This window comes from Cinclus cinclus, chromosome 20 (assembly GCF_963662255.1).
Source record: "Cinclus cinclus chromosome 20, bCinCin1.1, whole genome shotgun sequence".
NCBI lineage: Eukaryota > Metazoa > Chordata > Aves > Passeriformes > Cinclidae > Cinclus > Cinclus cinclus.
The window spans coordinates 6,595,394-6,616,734 of record NC_085065.1 but is presented as its reverse complement, the minus strand read 5'-3'; the positions used below and the strand labels follow the sequence as shown (position 1 = coordinate 6,616,734).

At 54.1% G+C, this 21,341-nt stretch overlaps 1 protein-coding gene across 4 annotated transcripts; it reads right to left on the bottom strand.

Annotated features, from left to right (window-relative positions):
- Nucleotides 1-11,247: 11,247 nt before the first annotated feature.
- SPATA20 (spermatogenesis associated 20) lies at nt 11,248-21,300 on the bottom strand. 4 transcript variants are annotated; one of them, XM_062506451.1, is made up of 16 exons: nt 21,260-21,300; nt 20,226-20,392; nt 20,079-20,143; nt 19,561-19,715; nt 19,193-19,336; nt 18,741-18,942; nt 18,515-18,645; nt 18,330-18,434; nt 17,787-17,861; nt 17,373-17,585; nt 17,033-17,225; nt 16,133-16,301; nt 15,520-15,728; nt 15,239-15,438; nt 15,046-15,126; nt 11,248-11,765 (listed from the first exon to the last, which is right to left on the bottom strand). In XM_062506451.1, the coding sequence occupies exons 2-16, from the start codon at nt 20,333-20,335 to the stop codon at nt 11,595-11,597; spliced, it is 2,223 nt and encodes a 740-aa protein (XP_062362435.1). In that variant the 5' UTR covers nt 20,336-20,392; nt 21,260-21,300; the 3' UTR covers nt 11,248-11,594. The 4 variants fall into 4 exon arrangements, with proteins under 4 accessions (XP_062362435.1, XP_062362434.1, XP_062362437.1 ...); XM_062506450.1 differs by having other exon boundaries at nt 20,226-20,363; nt 21,260-21,294; XM_062506453.1 differs by having other exon boundaries at nt 20,226-20,418; nt 21,260-21,291.
- Between the last annotated feature and the right edge of the window lie 41 nt (nt 21,301-21,341).

Here is a 21,341-nt window from a genome sequence, read left to right as displayed (position 1 = left end):
GCCAGACAAATAGTTGGAGGAAATATATACCATGGCATGAAGCACAACCACTGTGCAAGGGGGATGTCTGTGACCAGCGCAATCTGCTTGGTGTGCATGAAGGAATTAATAATTCAGGCTGGGGAATGCTTACTGTTGGCTGATGACCAGCACTTTCCTACATGATCAATGTTTGCACCCTGACTTCTTGGTACACAATCAATCCATGCCTGAGCACAGCCTGAGTTTTGGGAACTGCGAGGGCTAAGCTGCTTGAGGCTGTAGCACCGATGTGGCTCATTCTCCTGAGTTGGCAAGAGCTGACCCGAGCCCAAGTTTCAGCTCTGGGGCTCAGAACATAATTTATAGTAAAAATATAATTTATAATAAAAACCTCTCTGCCCCCACTGTCTTTAAAAAATTTACATTTCCCTTCACCTCTTCTATTACGTCCAGAATACATGAAGAGGAGAGGAGAGGGAACTGCCCTTTCAAGGCTATTCTGTCTGGGCAGATTGGGTGTTTTAGTGGCCACATCCTGGCTCTGACCATCATAAGGCACAAAGGCAGCCCCCCCCCAGACAGTACACAAGGACCCAGCCTTGTGGATATTATCCCTGTTAAATTTCCTCTCACGTTTACCATGGCTTCCTCCTTCCAGAGGGAAAATAAACTCTGCTGAATCCAGCCAAGGTCAAGGCAGGTTCCTGTGGTGCCCTGGAGATGCTCTGCCTGGCTCTCCCCCTGGCCATGGAGGCTCAGCCCAGCTCCTGGACACCCAGCTCTGAGGGATGAGGTTTTGGGAGACCAAGCCCTGGCCTGACACCAGGCTCACCTCACTGAGCACACACCGTGGTTGAGGTCTTCCCCATCCCAGCCTGGTGCTGCCTCAGATCCCTCTCCCGAGTGGGCACCGTTACGCAGTGCCAGGGGCTGGAGCACACCCCCAAAACTCCAACCATAGAGTCACAGAATGTTTTAGGCTGGAAAAGCCCTCTAGGACCAGCAAGTCCAAACATTAATTCAGCACTGTCAAACCCACCATGAAACAATATCTCTAAGTGAAACATGCACACATCTTTTAAATCCCTCCAGGGATGATGATTCCACCAGTTTCCTGGGCAGCCTGTTCCAATGCCTGACCACCCTTTTTTTCAGTGAAGAGACTTTTCCTAATATCCAATCTAAACCTCCCATGACATAACTTGTGGCCATTTCCTCTTATCCTCTAGCTGTTACCCAGAAGTGACCAACCCCCACCTGGCTACAACCTCCTTCCAGCTGTAGAGAGTAATAAAGTCCTGCCTCAGCCTCATTTTCTCCAGCATAAACACCCCCAGCTCCCTCAGCTGCTCCTCATAAGACTTGTGCTCTAAACCATCCCTCAACCCCCTCAAATCTGCATTTCTTGCTTTTTTTTTTGAGTTCCCACTAAGTGGGAGCATGGGGCACAAACATGAACTGAAGGCACCCCAGGTGCCACTGGCCCTTACATACCCCAAACTTTGGTCCTTTACTGGATTGAAACCAATGAGCCCCTCTCAATTTTATTCATATTCCAGTTCACCTTTAAGAACCCTTAATGTGAAAACAGGGGGGTTTTACCCCTTTCTTTCCGATTTATTTTTTCATATAAGGCCTCTGCTATAAAATCTTTGTAATTAATAGCCCTTTAAAATAAAATATAATTAAAAATAATGTGGAACATGACAAAGCAGCTCGCAGTGGGGGTGGCTGATGCAGGGCAGTGCACCTGAGTGGCTGCAGACAGAGGTGCCCAGGTTGGGGTGTGGGAGTGCTGCAACACACCGGGGGTGGGGTCATCCTGACCTCACTTCACCCTGAAGTAATTTCTGTAGCACCAAGAGCACTTGGACTTCTCTGTGCCACCTGTGGGTCATTGGGGTGCATCTCATCACCCTGCCATGGGAGATGGGGCACAGGTGGCTCTGCTGGGACCAGATGCTGAACAAAGTGCTGGGGCAAGTGGAGACCAAATCCCACCCTGCAATGTGTCCATACAGACTCAGGGAGCCTTCCTGGACAGAAAAGCCTCATTTTGACACTCTTAGGAAGTCAGGCTTGGAGAAGTGGCTTGTTGAACCCACACTGAAGCCTGTGCTCCCCTGTCACTCTCTTGCAGGACCGGAGAGCTGCAGAAGCATGGGAGTGAGGACTGGCTCATTTAAATTTAATGTTGATGAAGAGATCTTCCTCCTCCTCCTCCTTCCAGCAGAGAGCAGATGTTCTTACTTCACTTCAGCAAGGCATCTCTAAATCACTTCCCCAGCATCGATGTATATGGTGATGTCATTGTTTATAAGTTATTAGTTATCATTTCATAGGCAAACCTGAATTTTTTCCCTTCTAAAGATATTTTGAGGCAGATTCTGGGCTCTTGCCACCGAAAATATCCTGTTGATCCCATTAGCCTCCTTTCAAGATTGAGGCTGCTTTCCTCATGGCACATAATTAAAAGAGCACTTTGAATTTTCAACAGCTCACAGCATCTTCAGGATGCACGGGAACCCAGGCAACAGAGGCAGCACCCCAAAGGCACACCAGGCACGGGGACGTGCAAGAAGCGAGGGATGTCGTGTGAGAGGTGGCAGAGCAAGGTGACCCTGGCAAGGTGATTCTGGTGACCCAGGAGCGAGCCACGTGCCTGCAGCTCCTGTGGTCCCTGCTCTGTGCCAGCTCCTCATCGTGCAAGTGGGGACATGCTGGTGACACCTGGGCTGCTTTTAGCCAGTTCCACACGTTGTACCTGGATCACACCGCCTGTGTGTGGCCTCTTCCTGGCAAGAATCATCATCACCTTAGAGAATCCAGGGGCAGCACCAGCAGCTTTGCTGCTGGGATTCACCTGGCTGGGGGATGTGGGGGGAGCCAAGCCCTGGTTTGGAGCTGCCCAGCCCTTGGTGAGCACATATGGACAGAACCAAAGGGGACAAAATGAGAGTCTCAGGTGCGGGAGGTGCACGGTCCAGGGTGGGGATCCATCTGCCCTGTGGGGTGCAGGGGACGCAAGGGAATGTGGTGCTGTGGAGCCCCACAACATCAGGGCAGTCCAGTGCCAGCCCCATGCCACTCCTCATGCTCTGCACACCGGTACCAGACCAGTATGTCCCTGCATCCTCCCTTTCCTTGGGATAATCAGTGGGTTTGGAGATTCCAAGGCATCACAGCCCCAGCCTTTCCCACGGGAGCTCTCCAAGGAGCAGCTCAAGTTTTCAGACCATCCAGGAATGGGGCAAAGGACTGGCAGGTGCCCCACACCAACCTGCCAACAGCCCCACAGCAAAGCATCAACAGGTTCAAAGCCTGTCTCTGCCTCCTAGGAAAGCCTGGACCCAACTGTGTCCCAAGTGGCTTCATCTTCCTCAGCACAGCCCTGGGCAAGCCCCTGCACATGAGACCTGGCTGTGGCACTCAGTCACCCTCAGAACAGCAAGCCCCAAGACTTTCCCCAAAAGCTACCTTCCCACAGTACCCAGGTCCTGTTTGCTTAGGACAGACACAGATCACCCTCGTGGGGCCCAGTTATCACCCAAAAATCACCTGGGGCTTCCCCCACCTTGGGCCTGACCCATTTCACCATCTAGGTGTCCAGTTGTGATAGCCCTGGCCTGGCCCCAGCACAGACCAGGGATGCTTTAGTCCACATCCCACTCAAGCGGCAGCAGTGTGGAGACAAAATCATGCCTTTATTTCAGCCCAGTTTGGTACTGGCCCTCTAAAACCAGATGTCTCCCAACCCTGGAGCTGCCCCTGCCCTTCTCCTGCCCCAGTTCCTGCCCATAATAGTGTGAGCAGACACAGAGAAGTTGCACACACAGAAAGGGAACATATTAATGTTCCCCTAACCAACAGAGGGGAGTTAATGACATCAAACTGGTTTGTTGTTGTTGGTTTTGATTATAATATTTTTAAGCTCTGGCTTCTGTCATTACTGTTGTATTGCATAACCAGGGAGAAATCTGAATGAAGTTAATACCTGCAGAGTGCGGTGCAGAATATTCATGTACTGTGAACCAGAATGAGGCAAATGTGAATCTTTATTACCAGTGGAGGTTGTTAAATATTTTATTTTCTGTTTGAGACATGCTGTGACACATGAAACTCAATTAGAATATAACTAAACCCCACTCTAAATTATAGATAAATGACAACAAATGAAGGGGAACAGCCTGAGCTCCCCAGTGCACAGCCTGGGGGAACAAGGGGACAATTCTGAGAGGAGGGCAGCCCCCTCAAGACACCTCCATCCCAGCCAGCAAGCAACAATACAGCAATGCGTTTTCTCTGCAGGGCTGATTTTTGCCCTAAGACATCCTGAAGGACACCCTCAGGGAAGCTGGATGGATCCCATTTCTCTGCTAACCAGCCCACACATTCACCTGAAACAGGCCCAGCCTTCCCCCTCCCCATGCACCACAGGAAATCCTGAGCCCCCTGTGCCTGGGCTGTGTTTCCTTAAATCTGACTGTGCCTAGTAATAAAAACCACAGTAAAAAGGAAAGACAGATGTTAAAGAAAAATATATACCAAGGGCCAAAGGCTGCACTGGTGCTGTGTTACAGAAATGCTGGGATTTTCTATCCCTTGGCTCATCAAAGCCAGGCTAAGGACATTGTCAGGGATGGGAAATTAGGGGCTGAAAGGCCTTTGGGGTTAATTTTGGAATTGTTTGTTCTGGGAGATGCACGTCATCACTGGAGAGGTTGCATGGACTGAGTTATAAGTGGCTGCTCCTGGGATCAAGCAGAGCCTCTGAGCAAGATCCACAGGGATATTGCTGTGGGTGGACAGAACACACAGGCATGCTCTTAACCCAGACAGGCATTTTCTCCCTGACCCTGCCAAAGTTCCCAGGCTGCTGGGATTCCCCTCGGTGGCCTTGTAGGAGCATCCAGCAGAAGCATCCCACAGTGTTGCCATGGAAATTGGGCTCAGGAGGAGCCTGGGTGCTACACTTCTCTGGGGGCTGCAGGACCCCCACTACACTGCAGCCCTTCCCCTCGGCTGTCCTGGGAGATAAAAGGGATTTAGGGACTTCATTAGTGCCACAAGGATCTCATCCAGAAACAGGGGAAGGATCTGTGGTGATGATCAAAGCCAAGGCCCTTCATTAGTGGCAGCACCCAGGACCTTCATTAGCATGTGACGAGGGAGCCCAGAACAGCAGGGCAGACAGGAGGATGGGGAGGTGCTGTGGAGGGAGAACAGCACCTTCCTAGAGTGGTTTTTTGCTTCTCAGCTCTGCAAGCCTCAAGGGACACCAGGCCCTTGTTGTACCCTCCAGCCCAGTCCCCTCTGGGGGCTCTGCCAAAGCCCTGCAGTCACAGGGACAGTGACAGTGGCACTGAACCTCTGCCCTGCATTGACTGGGTTAACCCAGCTCAGTGCTTCAGTGCTTTCCCTCCCCAAGGTGTGTTTCCAGCCTGATTACCTCCTAATTTTGTCTCCTTTCTCCTTTTGCTCTGCCTCACTGCCTCTGCCTGCCTGCTCCCAGCACAGGGTCCTCCTCCTCCTCCTCCCACCTCCCAGACTGGGCTCTCCCTGAGCTCCTCGCCAGCACTACCCACAGAAAGCAAAGCAAGAACCCATCCCCTGCCAGAACTTAGCCCCTGGCCAAGCCTGCCCATGGGCTGAAAGGTTTCCAAACACTATGGACACACCTACTCTTGCCAGGGCACATCCCAGCCCCATGGGTTTGTTCCACTCATGCTCAGGCTGCAGCTTCACACTACAGCCAGCACCCCTCCAGCACTTCTGTCTTTGTAGACTCCTTCTAAATTAGATTCTTCTCTTCATTATACCTGCCGACCTCTCAGGAGATGAGAAACAACTTTATCTCCATCTTTTCCCCTTTTAATTTCTATTTGGTCACCAAAACATGGATTTCCTTTCTTTTCTGGGAGATAAGCACACCTGTTCTGGCTGCATCCCAGAAGTGCCACATCCCCAGCATGTGGTGGGGGTAGCAGGTCCCACAGCCCTCAGCAGCTGATGGAAACATCACCCACAGCCACTAAAACACGAGTTTTAAAGTACAAGATGTGAGGAAGAGGAGCTAAGAGGTGTGGAAATCTGGGTGCTGTTGGCACCCTGAGCAGGCTCCCAGGAGGGATGAGAGGGAGCAGGGCCTGGTCCAGAGGCAAAACCTGAGAGCTGCTCATGCAGCCCCAGAGGCACAGGGACCCCTTGCTCCATCCCATCCCATATCCCATCCTCCATCCCATCCCCCCTGGCCATGGAGTCAGAGGTGACACCAATGGCCCTGCACCCAGCACCCTGCCTCTATCCAGGGCACCATAAGTAATTTGGGATGAAGTGGCCATTTTTAATAGGCTGCTATAAATATTCACAGGCTGTCAGCTATGAAAAAGGACCCTGCCTCGTGCCCTGCTGCCAGGCCAGGAGGAAACACGAGGGACACAGAGCAAACCCTCCCTGGGGGCCACGGGAGCACAGAAAGCCCAGAGGCCAAGTGCCATGCCCAGCTCCCATCCCGCTGTGAGGATGCCTGGCTGGTGCACACCTTGCAGGTGGCCCGAGCCAGCCCGTATCCGAATGGTGGTTGAACATCAAACCGGTTTCCCGGAGGCTGTGATGTCCTCAGAAGAGCCCCTATCCCGCAGAGCCGCAGCTCTGCTGTCACGGCAGCCTCCGGGCTGCTGAGCTGCACGAACCCGTGGAAGCCTGTGCTGAGTCGCAGTTCTGCTGTGCATGGCCCCAGGGATCGCCTGCCACCCACTGCCATGGCCCCAGTGCTCCCTCCCAGCCCCAAATCCTCATCCCACAGGGATGTGCAGCCTCATTTCTGCATTTCTGAACACCTATTGATTCCTTCTTTATACTCCTCATCCCGTATCGATCCACTTTAGCTTCTGGGACTCAAACTAAATTAGCTGCCGTTAATCCATGGATAATTGCAAGCAAGCCCAGCTCTGCCTGTCCCAGATTCATGGGTGTCAGGGACGGGGAGGAAAGGGCTGGGTCACACAGGGACATTCAGGTTTCTCCTCCGTGGATAAAAACCCCAAACAAGCCAGCAAGCAAGTTGCCTCAAGATACCCATGCTGCAGCCAGAAACCTGGCTCCTATGGCTAGGAGCTGCTATTCCAGAAGGAGATTTAGCCCTGAAACCTGGGTATTGCCTCCCAGCTCCAGATTTCCCCAAGCCTCAGGATTCCTGATGTGGGTTTTAGTCTCAGCTGATAGCATGAAATAGTGCTGCCTGCTCCTGACAGGCTGCAGGACACAAGGAGTTAATGCCAAATTCCAGCCATGGGGAGAGGAGCAGCCTCAGCCCTCCTGGAGTCTTGGATAAAACCCCAGGTGGAAAGCAGAGCCTGTTCCCCTTTGATTAGCAGCCCAGGCTCCCTGGGAGCCCTCTGCATCTCTCACCTCTAATTTAGCAGCTCACAAAGGAGATGTCACTGTCATCTCACCTGGACTGACAGCCTGGCACTGCACCTGGGGATATCCCCATGCTGACGGCAAGGCCGTCCCTCCACTGCAGTTCTGATTCCTCTGTACACCCCCAAAACTCCCCTCCCACCCAGGCACCCACAAACCTGCACCTTCCTTCCTGGACATCCTCCTCTGCTCTTCTGTAAAGCCTCCAAAATAAACATTTAATTTTGATTTAATGCAACCGTTACCGCATTCAGTAAATACCAAAACTATACTAAAGGAGGATTAATTGCCACGTGCACCCCTGCCTTGGCTTGCATGGACCAAGTGTCCATTGGTGCCCCAGGCTTCCTGCTGTGCCCTAGGGCCTTCAGCCATCCCTCCCCACCCCTCGCTGCCTTCCCAGCTGTGGCCAAGGCTGGCAGTCCCTTGAGAAACAAGGGACTCCTGCAGCTGCCAGGCAGAAATGGGAGACTTCCAAGTGATAAACTGGCTCTAAGCATTGGCCTGTGGGTGCAGAGCCTGTCCAGAGAAGCTGAGCATCACATGGAGATGACGGTCCCCAAAATACCCTGGCCAGTGCACCTGGCAAAGGCAGCTAGCCTGGGGAGAGCTGAGTTCCTGTGCACAGCTCTGGAGCACACAGGGGCTCTGGGAGTGGCCAGGCAGGGCACATGCTCCCGGGCCACACAGAGATGCTGTAGGGTTTGGATAGAAATGGCCAGAATAGAAACTCAGGCAGCAGCTGAGCGATAGGGGACACCCCCCCAGAGTCCCCACAGCACAGCCTGGCTGTGTGCCCTTGGTCCCTGGCACCAATCTGCATGGAAGGTCAATTTAGAAAGAAAGAAGCACGTTTTGAGCAAGTGTCAGCCAGCCTCAGCTGCAAATTCACTTGTCAGGAATATTGGAATTATTTGGAGCTGGATGGCGTGGACATCTGTACAAGGCAAATGCTGGGGCAGGGAGGGGTAGCAGGAGCTGCTGAGCCCCCAGCCCTCTCCACTGCCTGCAGATGCTCCATGGGATGCCAGAGGAGGGTTGGTGCAACCCAACATGTACCCCCACCCACATTCTGCTTCAAGGGAACCCCAGCAAGCACCCCAAATTACCCAGGAGAGGAGGCTGGAACTCACCACGGCTGCCAATTTCCTCTGGGTGAATATTGGAGTAACTGGGCTCAGCAGCACAGGATTGGCTTAGGAGGGACTCTTCATAGCAGCCCCACATCTCCTGCCCCCCCCCCTGCACTTGCCTGTCATAGGTTCCCCTAGTATTTTGGGGCATTATGGAGCCTTTCCATCACTTTCAGAGCAGCCACTAATCAGCACTTCCAAACGCCCTCCTGCAGCAGCCCCCAGCTAACAAAACCTGCCTGTTCCTGCCCAAAATAACCCTCAGGCAGGAGCTAATCATCCACTGAGGCATAAGCAGATCAGTGCTCAGGTGCTGACTATTTGGCCACCCAAGTGTGGGACAATGGGGTGCTCAGGCATGCCAGACATGGGTGCTCATGTGTGAATTAACCATGTGCCCAGGTTAAGAAACCTCATTATTTTGCTCAATGTACCTTCTCAAAGGCTGGCATGCCAAAATTGCACCCCCACACCTGCTTTGGTTGGGGTTATTGACACTGGAGCAGGATCCAGGCTTGGGACACTCTTCTGCTTCCCCCCTCTCCCACAGATGTAACATCCCCCACAACAAACAGCTTTCAAAACCTGTCTCACATTGATGTCACATCAGTGCCACAGGAGATAAAAGCTGAGAGATCCAGAACCAGTGCTGGGTTTTCCAGGGAATATTAATTAGAGGGAAAGCCTCATTAGCACAGCAAGGGTGGCTGCTTACACTGCCTCCCCCTCACCCCATGAGTCCCAGAGCCCCCCAAAGGGGCATGGTGGGTGTCAGGCCTCCCATCTGCCTTGCTGTTCTGAGCATAGGGTACCCTGCACATCCCCCAGTGTAAGTAGTAAATGTTAAAGCAGGTGTTTATATTAAAAGCATGCCAAGGGAAAACTTGTTTCTCCCCACCCCTGGCTGCTGGAGCTCCCAGGTGAGCCCAGAGCCCTGGGCAGGAAGAAGTCCCCCTGTGCCATCTGCAGCAGCCTGATGGCAAACCCAAGTGTCTGTGGGGAAAAAGCAGCACATCAATTATCTGATGTGTTTTTGGAGAGCTTTTTTGACAGGTCTGCAGCTGGAGAGGAGCAGGGGGAGTGCAGGATGCTGCCTCCAGCCACCCTGAGCCTCTGCACTGGTGGGGAATGCCCCCGCATCTGCCACCAAAGGGAATGTGGGAAGGGATCAGGAAAATAGACACTGTGAAGTGGCACAGGACTCCTGAGCCTGGAGATCCCACTCAATCATCCTCCTGAGAGCCTGGGCAGGCTGGGCAGCACCCACCAGCCCTGTCTCCTGGTAACTGCCTGGTAAACAACCTCTGCAGCAAAAGAGCACTTGCCACGAAATTGGAAGGTTGGTGACAGGAAAAGGATGACAGGAAAGGACAGGAAGCACCACTGGGAGGGATTAACCACTGTAGTCACCAATGAAGAGCAGAACCCCTGCGTGCCCCAGCACGGAGCCTGGCCAAAGGGTACCAAGGGCTCCAGAAGGGGAGTTGCAGCAGGACTCAAGCAAAGCCACCCCTACCAAGGCCATAAAGCCCAGGAGTGGCTCCAGGGACAGGCAGAGCATGGGAAGCACAGGATGTGGCCACCAGCACCCAGGGACAGCAGCAAGGCAAAGGCACCCAGGAGGACAGAGGTGCCACAGCAACAGTTATTAATCACAAAGACCTTCTCATTCTTTTTTTGTTTTGTTTTACTGATAGGCGAAGCAAATTCGTCCCGACAAAGGTTCACAGCACAGCTCTGCCTGGGGGCTGCTCACAGAGACTCCAACTAGCAACAAAGTAGGGGAGGAAAGCACTTTGTGTCTGTGCCAGGAGGGGCTGGTGAGCACCAAAACTAGCTCAGCATGCACTGCAGCCCTGTGCCACCTTGGGCACAGCTGCCATTGTGGCATTTGTGTGGATTTCCCAAGAGACGCTCAGCTCCAGCCCTGCTCTCCAAGGATGCTCTCCCAGCAGACACAAACCAACTCACTCTGTGCACCTCTGAGGATGGATGTCAAATCAATCCCCACAACAGAGATGCCAAGTTTAAAAAAAATAAAAACAACAACAAAGAAAAAAAATAAAAACAACAACAAAGAAAAAAAAATAAAAACAAAGAAAAAAAAAAAAAACAAAAACACCAAACAAACGAAAAACAGAGAAGAAGGCAGGCAGACATCTGCCAAACCAGCAATTTTCAGCTGGATTTCCAGAAACACTTCAAGCTTTTAAAGAGAGGAGCGAAAACAAAACCCCTCCTCCTCCACAAGTACAGAAAGCACTCAGATGAAGTGCAAAATTCCAATTTGACTTCAAAGGCATTTCTCCTAGCTAGTTACCCCCAAATCCTGGCACAACCCACTAGAAAACCAGTGGGCAGTGCTATTATGCTGCCAGATAATGGCATCCAGCCAGCTGGGGTGTGAAGTGCCATGCTGGGGGAACCCAGGGTGTCAGAGGGATGCTGAAAACCTGGTACTCACCCATTTGGAAGCAGGGAGGACAAGGAGGGAAGGAAAGGGAAAATAAACTTAACATCAGTTGTAATCAGCAGGGTTTTTCATGCACTATATATCGTTAATGTATGTTACAATCTCCTCCCTAACAGAAAAATACCACAGCTGTTGTAGCCAGTAACACTTTTAAGAGCATTTGACTCCCAAGTCATCCAGGTGCTTTTGACAGTGTTTACCCTGGGTTGCTATAGGAACCTTAGCAGTTTTCCCATCTGATTTCTCCATTACACTGGGATTTGTATTTAATTTGTTTTCCTTTTCCTCAGCAAGAAGAGGTGAGAAGCAAGCATTCATACAAAGGCAAGAGATAGTCCTCCATGGGTGTCTCCTGGCCATACCAAAACCACCACCCAGGACCACAGTCAGTTGTGCTGGGACACTGCTGGAGGAACAGTACAAGCAGAACCCAACCTGCTGCAGGTGAGGAAGGGCACAGCCCCACTGCACTGCTAGGAACCCTCTGGGATGGTGCTCAGGGTGGCTCTACAATGGGGTTCTCCCATGTCCCCATGCCAGTCTGTCGCCCTTGTGCCTTCCTGCAGGCAGCAGGACTGAGGGGCTCACGGGCTGAGCATCCCACGCAGCTCCTGGACAGAGGTGACAGGCAGGGAGCAGGTGAAGTTGCTGCAGATGTAGGCAGTGGCTTTGCCATCCTTCCTCTCCAGGGATGCAAGGAAAGGGAGCTGGTGGTAGAGGAACCCAGCGCTGTCTCCATCTGCGACCATCAGCACCTGCCCAGAGAAGGATCTGTGAGAGCCAGAGAGAACAGCCAGCCCCAGCCAGCTGGTCCTTCCTGCCCCACTGACATGCTGAGGGCTGCCAGAGTCCCCCCACACACTCTCCCAAAATGGGGAGGGCATGGGGAGCTGAAGGGACCGGCTCCAGCCCTCCAGCCCTCAGTGGTCACAACATTCCTATAACGCCAGTGCAAGAAGAAACAGGATGGAGATGTAGTAGCTTTGCCTCCCTTAACCACACCAGACACTTGGCAGCCAGGATGAAGCACAGGGATCAGCACATCCCAGCCTAGCCAGCTCCTTGGGGACATCTGCCCAGCCGAGGAACAACCCCAGAAACAGCTGCAGCATTGCCCCCTCCCACCTGCAGCCCAGTTTCTCCTGCCCTCCCCATGCTTCCCAGAAAAAGTCGGGCAAGCAATGAGCAGTGGGTCAGGGCCTTCCCTGGCTGACACAGCGCATCAGCCAGAGGTGACAACTGGGCTGTCAGGATAATTAGCTTTTCTGAAAGGGAAAATGTTTGTTAAAGCCTTAGGGCATGCAGGCTAATCAGGAGAAAGGCCAGGAGCTGGCAGCGAGCCTCATGCCTACACACAAGCAAAGGGTGAGCAAAAGGCTGTTCCTTCCCAAGGCACAGAGGGAACATCCTGCTGCTGGAGCACACAGCTCTCCCTTGCCCGCCCCAATCCCAGCCCTGCATGTGTCTGCTGAGCATGGACACATTCACAACATGTCCCTGCTACTCACACCAATGCCACCAAGGGATGCTGACACCAAATGCTGCCTCTCAGAGCACACACATCTCCCACCACGGCACCTCTCATCTGGCAGACAGCATCCTCTACAGGAGGGCCAGGAGAAGACCCAGCACTAACATTCACAGACAACCACACAGCCTCGCTCGTGCCTGGCAGGGGCTTCCCACACCCTTGTGTCCTCAGGGAGGTACCACATCCCCAAGTCCCTGCCCTGGATAGGGGCTGCTCCAGTCCTGTCCTACCTCCCATCACCCCACATCTGCTTGACCCAGCTCTGGCTCAGCCTGTCTCCCTGCCTGCCTCCTGCTCTCCCCCCAGTCTCCTCCCCCTTCACCTTTGTCTGGAATTAATTCCAGGAGTGATTAATTACCAATTCATGTCCAATCTGAAATTCATTATTCATTTTTCTCACAAGCTCCCCAAGGTCCTCTCACGGGGCCAGGGTGAAGTCGAGTGGCAGGCAAGCACTCTGCAGCCGAGGAGATAATGGGATCCTTCATAATTACCCTAAAGACCATTAACAGGGCAGGGATCTATACCAGGAGCTGGGACCCAGCCCCAGAGCAGGGATCCAACCCTCCCTGCTCCCAGCACCAGGCCACACACAGGAACATCACCCCTACTTGCATCACCACAGAGCTGCCTGCAGCAAAGGGCTAGTCCAGACCCAGGGTCCATTTAAAATCACAACCTCAATGTAACTTTATCATCAGCATCTCATTACAGCAAGAATTTCAGGATGAGGTTTGTAAGGAATTAATTACTGGAACGACCTAATTAATTGTGTTCCTGCATGCAAGCCTGGCCCCCAAGTACCCTGCAGGCACAAAGGGAGTGGGGGCGCAGGGGACACAGGGATCTTCCCCCAGCTCCTTGGCAAAGGCAATTCCCAAATCACCCGTGTCCCTGGAGCAGGTGACCCAGGGCTGCTCAGCTTAGGGGAGCTTCCCAAGGCAGGGAAGATCTGAGGAGCAGCTGGAGGGGGATGGAGGCAGGTGGGAACAGGAGCATGCTCATGTCTGTGTGACACAGCATGGAAAGAGGTTCAGCTGCTGAGAGGCAGTGGGCTGCTCCCAAAGGTACCCTGCAACCCTCTGAGAAGCAGGATTCTCCCCCATTCCTCCCATCATCTCTGCAAGGTGAGGAGCCATTGCTACTGCCAGAGATCATGCTCCTACCACTCCTGCACACTCAAAGGGGAGATAATGTGTCCACAGGGCTGTGCTCTTCTGGAGGAGAGCCCGTGCCTCCTGTCACAATTCTTCCAGGAAACAAACCCAAGCTGGAACAGCTTCAGCTCCATCCCATCATTGCAACATCAGGAGCACACAAGGGGCAAAGAGAGCTAGACTTCCACCCTACCTGCTGCCAGCCTCCAGCTGCAGCCTCTCACATAGCATAGGTCCCCTGCAAGCAGCCCTGGCATGATCATGGTTTCACTCCCCCATGGAAATATCCATCCAGAATACCCAGCCCTCATCTTCCTCCCTTCCCCATGGAATGCAAAAGCCTGGGGGAGAAAGATCCTCCCCTGGGGAAGGAGCATCCACCCAGCCAGGCTTGTTACCAGCTTTGCAGGAGGGAGCCAGAGTGCAGGGAAGAAGAGCACAAGGCTGTACTATTTGTTTTGCTCAAGATCCCAGATCTGCCAGTGTGGGCTCAGGGGACCAAGGGTCTCAGCTCCCCACATACTGAGATTGAATGTGCCAGACCCTGGCACCAGGACTCAATGGCCAGGGATGAATCCAACCCAAACACCCAGCCCTCTCACTCACAGCCCAGTCCTGTTCCCATCAGCTCCACAGCTTTTCTGAGGTCAGCCCCAAGCCATCATCCCCAAGGCAGGGACACTGCCCACCAAAGCTGATGTGCACCAGCTGTTGGGCTGCCCTTCCCTGCCAGCTCCAGATGCAGCCAACAACTCCAGCCCCTCTGTGGGATGCACTGATACATCTCAAAGCTGGGATGAGGACAAGCAGAGCCAGGCAGGAACCCCAATACACTGCAACTGCTGCTGAATGGGAAAAAAGCTATGGGAAAAAAAGATAAAAACTGCCTCTCCCAGCTGGTGGTACCCAGAACTGGAGTGAGGCACTGCCTCATCCCTTCCAAGGATACGAGGGTGTCTCCAGGCAGCAGGTGACCCAGACACTAACTGGGTCTGCACAGGACATGACACATCCACACTGGGTATGACACATTCACACCAGAATGAAAGGTTTCCCCCTGGGAAAGCACTGGGCTCAGGCTGAGAGCAGTGTAAACAGCCAGCAGCAATAACAACCTCTGCTGCAGCCACTTCTGGACTAGGCTGCCCATGCTCTGTGCAGGGAGAGGGGCACAGGGCTCAGCCAAGGCCCTGCTGCCTGTGCATAGATATGAAAAGGACAGGATGCTTCCCAGAAGAGAGGCAGAACAGAAGAGGATGGGTACAACAGCTGCACTGGGAAAAAGGATGAAGCACCAGCAGTGCAGGCAGCAGAGACCAGGGAAGGGCTGGCAGGGGGCACCTCTACCTTGTTTGGGCTGAAGACAGAGCGAACACAGTGCAGCATCTCTTTGGTGTCTTCTCCTTGTGGGTCCCCACAGATGACAACCTGTCCAGGGTGGGCAGCAGGAGGGAGAAAACAGCTGTGACTGCAGCCATGCCACTGCCAGCCCCACTTCCAACAGCAGGTCCTGCAGGGGACACTGAGCCCCAGCCCATACCTGTTTGAGGGTGTGATGGAAGACAGCGGTGGCCCGGGCCATCTCTGGGAGGGTTATGGGGATCTTCTGCAGCCTCTCTGAGAAGGCAGCCAAGATCTTCCCAGCTTTTTCCACCCAGTCCATATGACCAGAGTAACAAGCTGCTCGGAGCAGGTTTGTGACAGTGACAGAGTTAGGGGTGGGCTCTGCTCCATCTTGGTCTGCAAAAGACAACATCTGCCATCAGCCCTGACCTCCCACACCACAATCCACAGAAGACATGGCCAGGTCCCTGAGCTTACCATCCTTCAGACGCAGGAGCAGGGAGGGATCGCCAGCCTCAGTGGAGAAATAAGCAAAGCCTTTAGGGTCCCAGAAGAGCTTGTCTTGCATGTGCTGGAGATGAAGGGCCCACTCCAGCCAGCCCTGCTCCAGTGAGGCTTCATACAGGTCAAAGAGTGCCTGGATGACAAAGACATAGTCCTCCAGGAAGCCCTGGATGGGCACAGCACTGCAGTGGCAGACAGAGAAGGCAAATCAGAATCTCTAAACTGAGCAGATTAGAAATGTTCTCCAAATCAGCAAATCCCTGCTTACTGGTCTCTGCTACCCAAGGAGATGCCACCAAGCAAAGCAATGGCCGTGGCTATCACACAACTCAGCCCCAGGATTCTGTACAGGAGGGGAAGGCAGGGGAAGACACTTGCCAGCATGGAAGATGAGGAACAGGAAAGGTTTTGACCTCAATTCCTCCTCACTGCCTGGGAGACACTAATCCTTCCTAAACTGCACCGGAGCTCTACAGAAAACAAACAGCCTCCCTCCCAGTTCAGTCCTGCCTGGAAGAGAGGACAGAGACTGCTGGGGGTCTGGGCAGCAGGTGGCCAGTCAAATCTTGGACTCTCTGATACTCACCTCTGCTCCACTGAGTTATCCTTGCCCCGGTAGCAGCTCCGCAGCAGCCTCCCGCTGTCAGGGTCAAAAAGGTGTGTCCTCAGGAAGGCAGCTGCCTCTGCAGCTCTGCTCACATATCCCTGCTCAGCCAGGGCAGCCCCAGCCTGGGCAAAGCCTGAGATCATCAGCCCTGTGGAGGCAGAGACAGCAGGACAGGTTAGGGGGTACACATGGAACTGGCAAGAGGGCGATTATCAGTCCTTTGAATGATGCTCAACGTGAAGCTCATCCTCCCTGATGCCAGCAGGTCAGGTCTCAGCTCTTCTGCTCAGCTCCAATCACTAATGAAGTCGCTCACTGTCACCAAAGAGACAGGCAGAGTACTGTAAGGCCAGAAGAGCTGAGCCCTCACTTGTGGGCAGATACAGGGCTCAAGACTACTCCAGTTTGCAGGATAACTCCACGGCCCATGCCAGCTCCAGACCCAAACACTTAGGAATTTACTGCTGGGAACAGAGCCTGCAGTTATTGCCTGAGGCAGGACCCCCAGACAGACAGACACAGTGCTGTGATCCCTCACCCATGCAGCAGTAGGGATGGGCTCTGTGCCCACCAGGGCCCTGGGTACCCAACTCAGACCCTTCCCCACAGCTCAGCCACAGGAGTCGGACTGAGTCAGAGGAAGAGTTTTGCTGCTCTCTGCTGGCAGCTAGGGAGGGAAATAAAGCCAGAACAGTATCCTGACACTCCCAAGGCTCGCAGGTGAGGAGCTGCTTCCACACAGCCCACGATCACAGTCCCTGATCCCAGCCTACCCAGTGCCTCTGAGGGAGCTCTCCAGTCCCAGCAGGACCTGTTGCTGCCAGGCCCTGGTGGGGATCCAGCCAAGGCACGTGTTCCCAGAGCGGGGCCACCTCTCACCATTCCATGCTGCCAGCATCTTGGTGTCCAGGTGTGGGCGTGGCCGCTGTGCCCGGGCTGAGGACAATCTCTGCCGGCATTCCTGCAGCAGGGCACTCAGCCGGCCCGGCTCCAGCCCGAACCGGGCTGCTGTCAGCTCCAGGGAGCAGCGGGCAATGAGGACGTTCTTTCCCTTCAGCTCCTGATGTGGGTCCTGAAAGGAGAGGGGGGAGACACATTCTAGGAATGCCACGGGGCTCCGGAGGTGCTGGACTCAGTGTTTTGGGGCCGCTCTGCCATCCCTCCATGCCTATGGATGCAGGTCCCTCCTGGCACCAGACAAGTCTTTCCCCTGCCTCACCTTCATGGGGTCCACATTGCCAGCCTCTTCCACTCCGTAGTGGTGCATGAAGACATCTCCCAACGTTGTCCCCTCTTTGGCCCCCTCGACAGGGTCAGGGAGGAGAGGTCGCAGCTCCTCAGCAGCCCACACACAGAAGGCTCCTTCTCTTTTCTCTCCAGATGTGGTGGTCGGGTAGGAATCTGCATCTTCTGCGCTATAGAAACCTCCTGCCTGGGAAAAGTGCAACAGAGAGACCCTTCAGCTCCAGGACAGCACTTTCATCCAGCTGCCCATCACTGCAGGGCTGGCAGTCTGGCTAATGAACCTCAGTATACTCCAGACTGAGCTCAGCTGGAAGGGAAGGGAGGGAAAAACAGCCCCAAGCCACACCCCAGGGCAGGGTAAGTGGTTCCAGCTGAGGGAAGAGCTTACCTGGTCACTCAGGTCCCGTGAGACATAGAGCAGAATGTCTCGGACAACATCAGCAAAGAATTCATCCCCAGAGATCTGTAGGAGACACGGAGTGGGGGGAGGGGGAACATCAGTTTTACATGGGGAGGGTAAGAGACACAGCAAGATTTTGGTATAAGTCCAAGGATTTTAAATGAGGGATTGATTCAGAGTAAGACCTTGAACAGCAATGTACTATCAGTGAATCCTGCATATCTACAAAGTGCAAGTGGAGAGCAATGCTGGAGGTACACCAAGGGCAGAGGCAGCAGCGTTGTCTGCTGACCTGCAAAGACCAGCCCAAAGGCTGTTTCCTCCCCCATTATGCTCAAAGCCCTGGGGCTACACTGTCAGGGGCTTGTGCAGCACTTCTGGATAAACAACACGAGATGAAGTGGAGAGTTGGACTGCTCCATGCCCATGGGATGGGGAGTATTTTGGGGAACAGGCTTTGTCTCCCCAAACCAGGCCAACCCTTGCAGCCTGCAGGAGTGGGAGATGAACAGAGGGATGCCAGAGCTGTACCTGGAAGGCTCTGCTGTACACAGCTGCCAGCTGTCCCTGGTCGTAGAGCATCTTCTCAAAGTGAGGGACATGCCAGTACTGATCAGTGGAGTAGCGGTGGAACCCCTGCAGAGACCATGTAAAGACATCTCTACCCCACACTTTCTGGGCATGACAGGGGCTTACCCTCGAAGATTTACTCCTACCTGACCAATGTGGTCATGGATGCCCCCACGGGCCATCATCTTGAGGGTGTGCAGAGCCATCTGCAGTGCCCGGGCACCTTCTGGAGTTGTTTGGTGCAGGGCCCAGTACGTGAACAGGAAATTCAAGTTCACTGAAACACAGGGAGAACACGAGAGGCTGAATAGTGGGCTCTGCCCCACTGTGCTGTCTGTCCCACAGCACCTCAGCAGCTGAGATCAGACTGACCTGGGGTGGGAAATTTGGGCGATTTGGAAAAGCCACCATAGTCCTCATCATAGGATCTGGAGAGCTGCTGGAAACATGTGTCCATCACCTCTTTGGCCTGCGGGGGTGACTCCTGGCCCTGCACATGGATCTCTGATGTGTGTTGCAATGCTACAAGAATCCTCTGGCTGCTCTCCAACAGAGCATCTTTGTTCTCCTTCCACTAAGATTCAAGGGGAAAAAAGACAGTTGTTCTTGCCTTGCACCAGTCCAAACCACACCTCCAGTTCTCGAACACCCTCCCCAAATCAGCTCAAACCCACTCCTAACCAAGCCAAAGCTCTGGCTTGTTCTCTGGGCTACTCTTCCTCATTATTAAATCTCCTAACTCAGTCACCCCCTTCAAGCCCAGCCCAATTTCCCTGTTCCCCCTGTGGTTCAGCCCTGCCCACTACACCATTCCTACCCCGCACCTGCTCCGCGATCCGGAGCAGCACAGTCCGAAAACCAACACGGTGAACTCCATCCTCAGGAGGGAAATACGTGCCCCCAGCAAAGGGCTTGAGGTCTGGGGTTAGCCAGACACTCATGGGCCAACCACCTCCACCACTGGTGGCCTGAAAGACAAAAAGCATGTGCATCAAGGTCACACAAGAGGCACCTGCTCTGTGCCCCTCCAGCATATTCAAGAGCCCCCTCTTGGAGACAGATGTGTCATTCTGTCCACCCTAGTGACCCATCCAGACCACCCCGTATACTGGTTCTGCTTGCCTGAGGAACATGAACAACACCCTGAGGGAGCCAGTCAAAGCCTCCTGGGCCCTGCCTGTGCCTCCCTCACCTGCACAAAGGTCATATACACTTTGTCCACATCTGGCCGCTCCTCACGATCCACTTTGATGCATACGAAGTGCTCATTCATGATCTCCCCGATCTCCTTGCTCTTGAAGGACTCCTCCTCCATGACATGGCACCAGTGGCAGGTGGAGTAGCCAACTGCAAACAAGCTCAGGTGGGTGAGGAATGGTCCTTGGCAGGGAGCAGGAAACACATGATGGGGAGAACACTCAGTGATGGGGACCCTTGCTATGGGCAACAGCTGCTGCCTCCCTGGACAAGAGATGGAGGAGAAAAGTCTCCTGAATTCTCCAGCTCTTGCTCCTAAAGGCTGGCCAAGGACTCTGGTCCTGCATATAGCCCATTTCCAGAGAGAGCTATTCCAACATGTGGTACTCTCTTGCTTGGTGGTCATCCATACCTACATGGCTACTCACACACCAGCTCAGGATGAAGCTCATCTTATCTGATCATCTACTGACAAACACGTGGGGACAAGAAATATGCCTTGTTTCTGGTTACCTGACAGGAATATCAGCTTGTTTTCTGTCTTTGCTTTATCAAAGGCTTCCTGACCCCAAGGGTACCTGTGGGGGGAAAGACAAGAGTCCCTGAGCCCCGGGGCACAAGGAAGAGGGGGGTGGGGGGAGGGCTTCCCATTGCACTTACCAATCCACGGGGTTGTGGGCATGCTGCAGGAGGTACGGGGACTTTTCCTTAATCAGGCGGTTGGTGTGACGAGGGACACTGGGGGTGCCAGGTGTCCCCACCGTGGCCATGGCTGCGATCCCCGTTAGAAATGTGTGCCTGTGACACCAAACAGGCTCAGGGGTTCCCTGCTCACCACAACAAAGCTCAGCCTCTGGACAGAGCCATGACAGACCATAGCATCAACACCACCAGCCCAGATCCTGCTGTGCCCCAGGGCAGGGTACTGCTCCCCACGCCCAGGGAACCATTCTCAGCCTCAGCCCCGGGTAGCTCTGCTGGGGCTCAGTCCACCTCAATCCCCCCAAGAACCCTACGAGTCCTTTCCACTCACTCACTGGAGTGGGAGGTTGTTCTCCAGTTTAGCATACCCCCCCACGGTGGGGTGAAAGCCATTCCCAGGGCTGCCCCCCACCAGCACACTTCGGGGGCACAATCAACAGCTGGAAATGCAGGAGCAGCATCTGGGGACTAGATCTGCGTGTCCTCAGAGAGAACATCCCCTCCCGTGGAGTGGGTGTGGGCAGGGGGCACAGGCTCTTCATGGGGAAAGGCAGGAGGGGACCTGGGAGACCCTTGTGCTGCTGGGCAGATGAAGGGTTGGGTATGGGGATGCAGGAGGTGGGAACGGGGTGCAGAACGGGGATACAGAGTGTGTAAAGCCGGACAGGGGCTGCGGTAGCGCGAGAAGAATTTAGGGAAGATGCAGAGAGATATGGGGAGGATATCGGGGAAGGCAGAAGCGCACGGGTGCGGAAAGGCTATAGGAGGGACTCGGGAAGATGCAGGGAGAATCTAGACGAGATGCAGGAGGGGTGCAGGGCGTTGCAGGAGAATTCAGGGGACGCGGACGCTGCAGCGAGGACGCGGGAGACACAGCAGAGGTGCGGGGAGGGTCCGCGCAGTAGCTAGGGCGAGGCGACAGCGCAGCGAGGCTGGAGGGGGGCGCAACCACCGCGCCCGGACCCGGGCCAGCCCCCCGGACCCTCCGGTACCTGCAGGCGCTGCGCAGCGGCGCCAACATGGCGGCGACTCCCAGTCCCCGCCCCCTGAGCTGCCGTCTCTCCAATCACCGGC

What these genes read in the sequence shown, in the direction of transcription:
- SPATA20 (XM_062506450.1), bottom strand. Translation starts at nt 21,288, where the DNA reads ATGTTGGCGCCGCTGCGCAGCGCCTGCAG. An exon ending in GCAATGTGGACCCCATGAAG is followed by an intron (nt 17,226 to 17,372) that starts GTGAGGCAGGGG and finishes CTCTCCTTTCAG; the next exon opens with GACCCACATCAGGAGCTGAA. An exon ending in GATGCTGGCAGCATGGAATG is followed by an intron (nt 16,302 to 17,032) that starts GTGAGAGGTGGC and finishes CTGCCTCCACAG; the next exon opens with GGCTGATGATCTCAGGCTTT.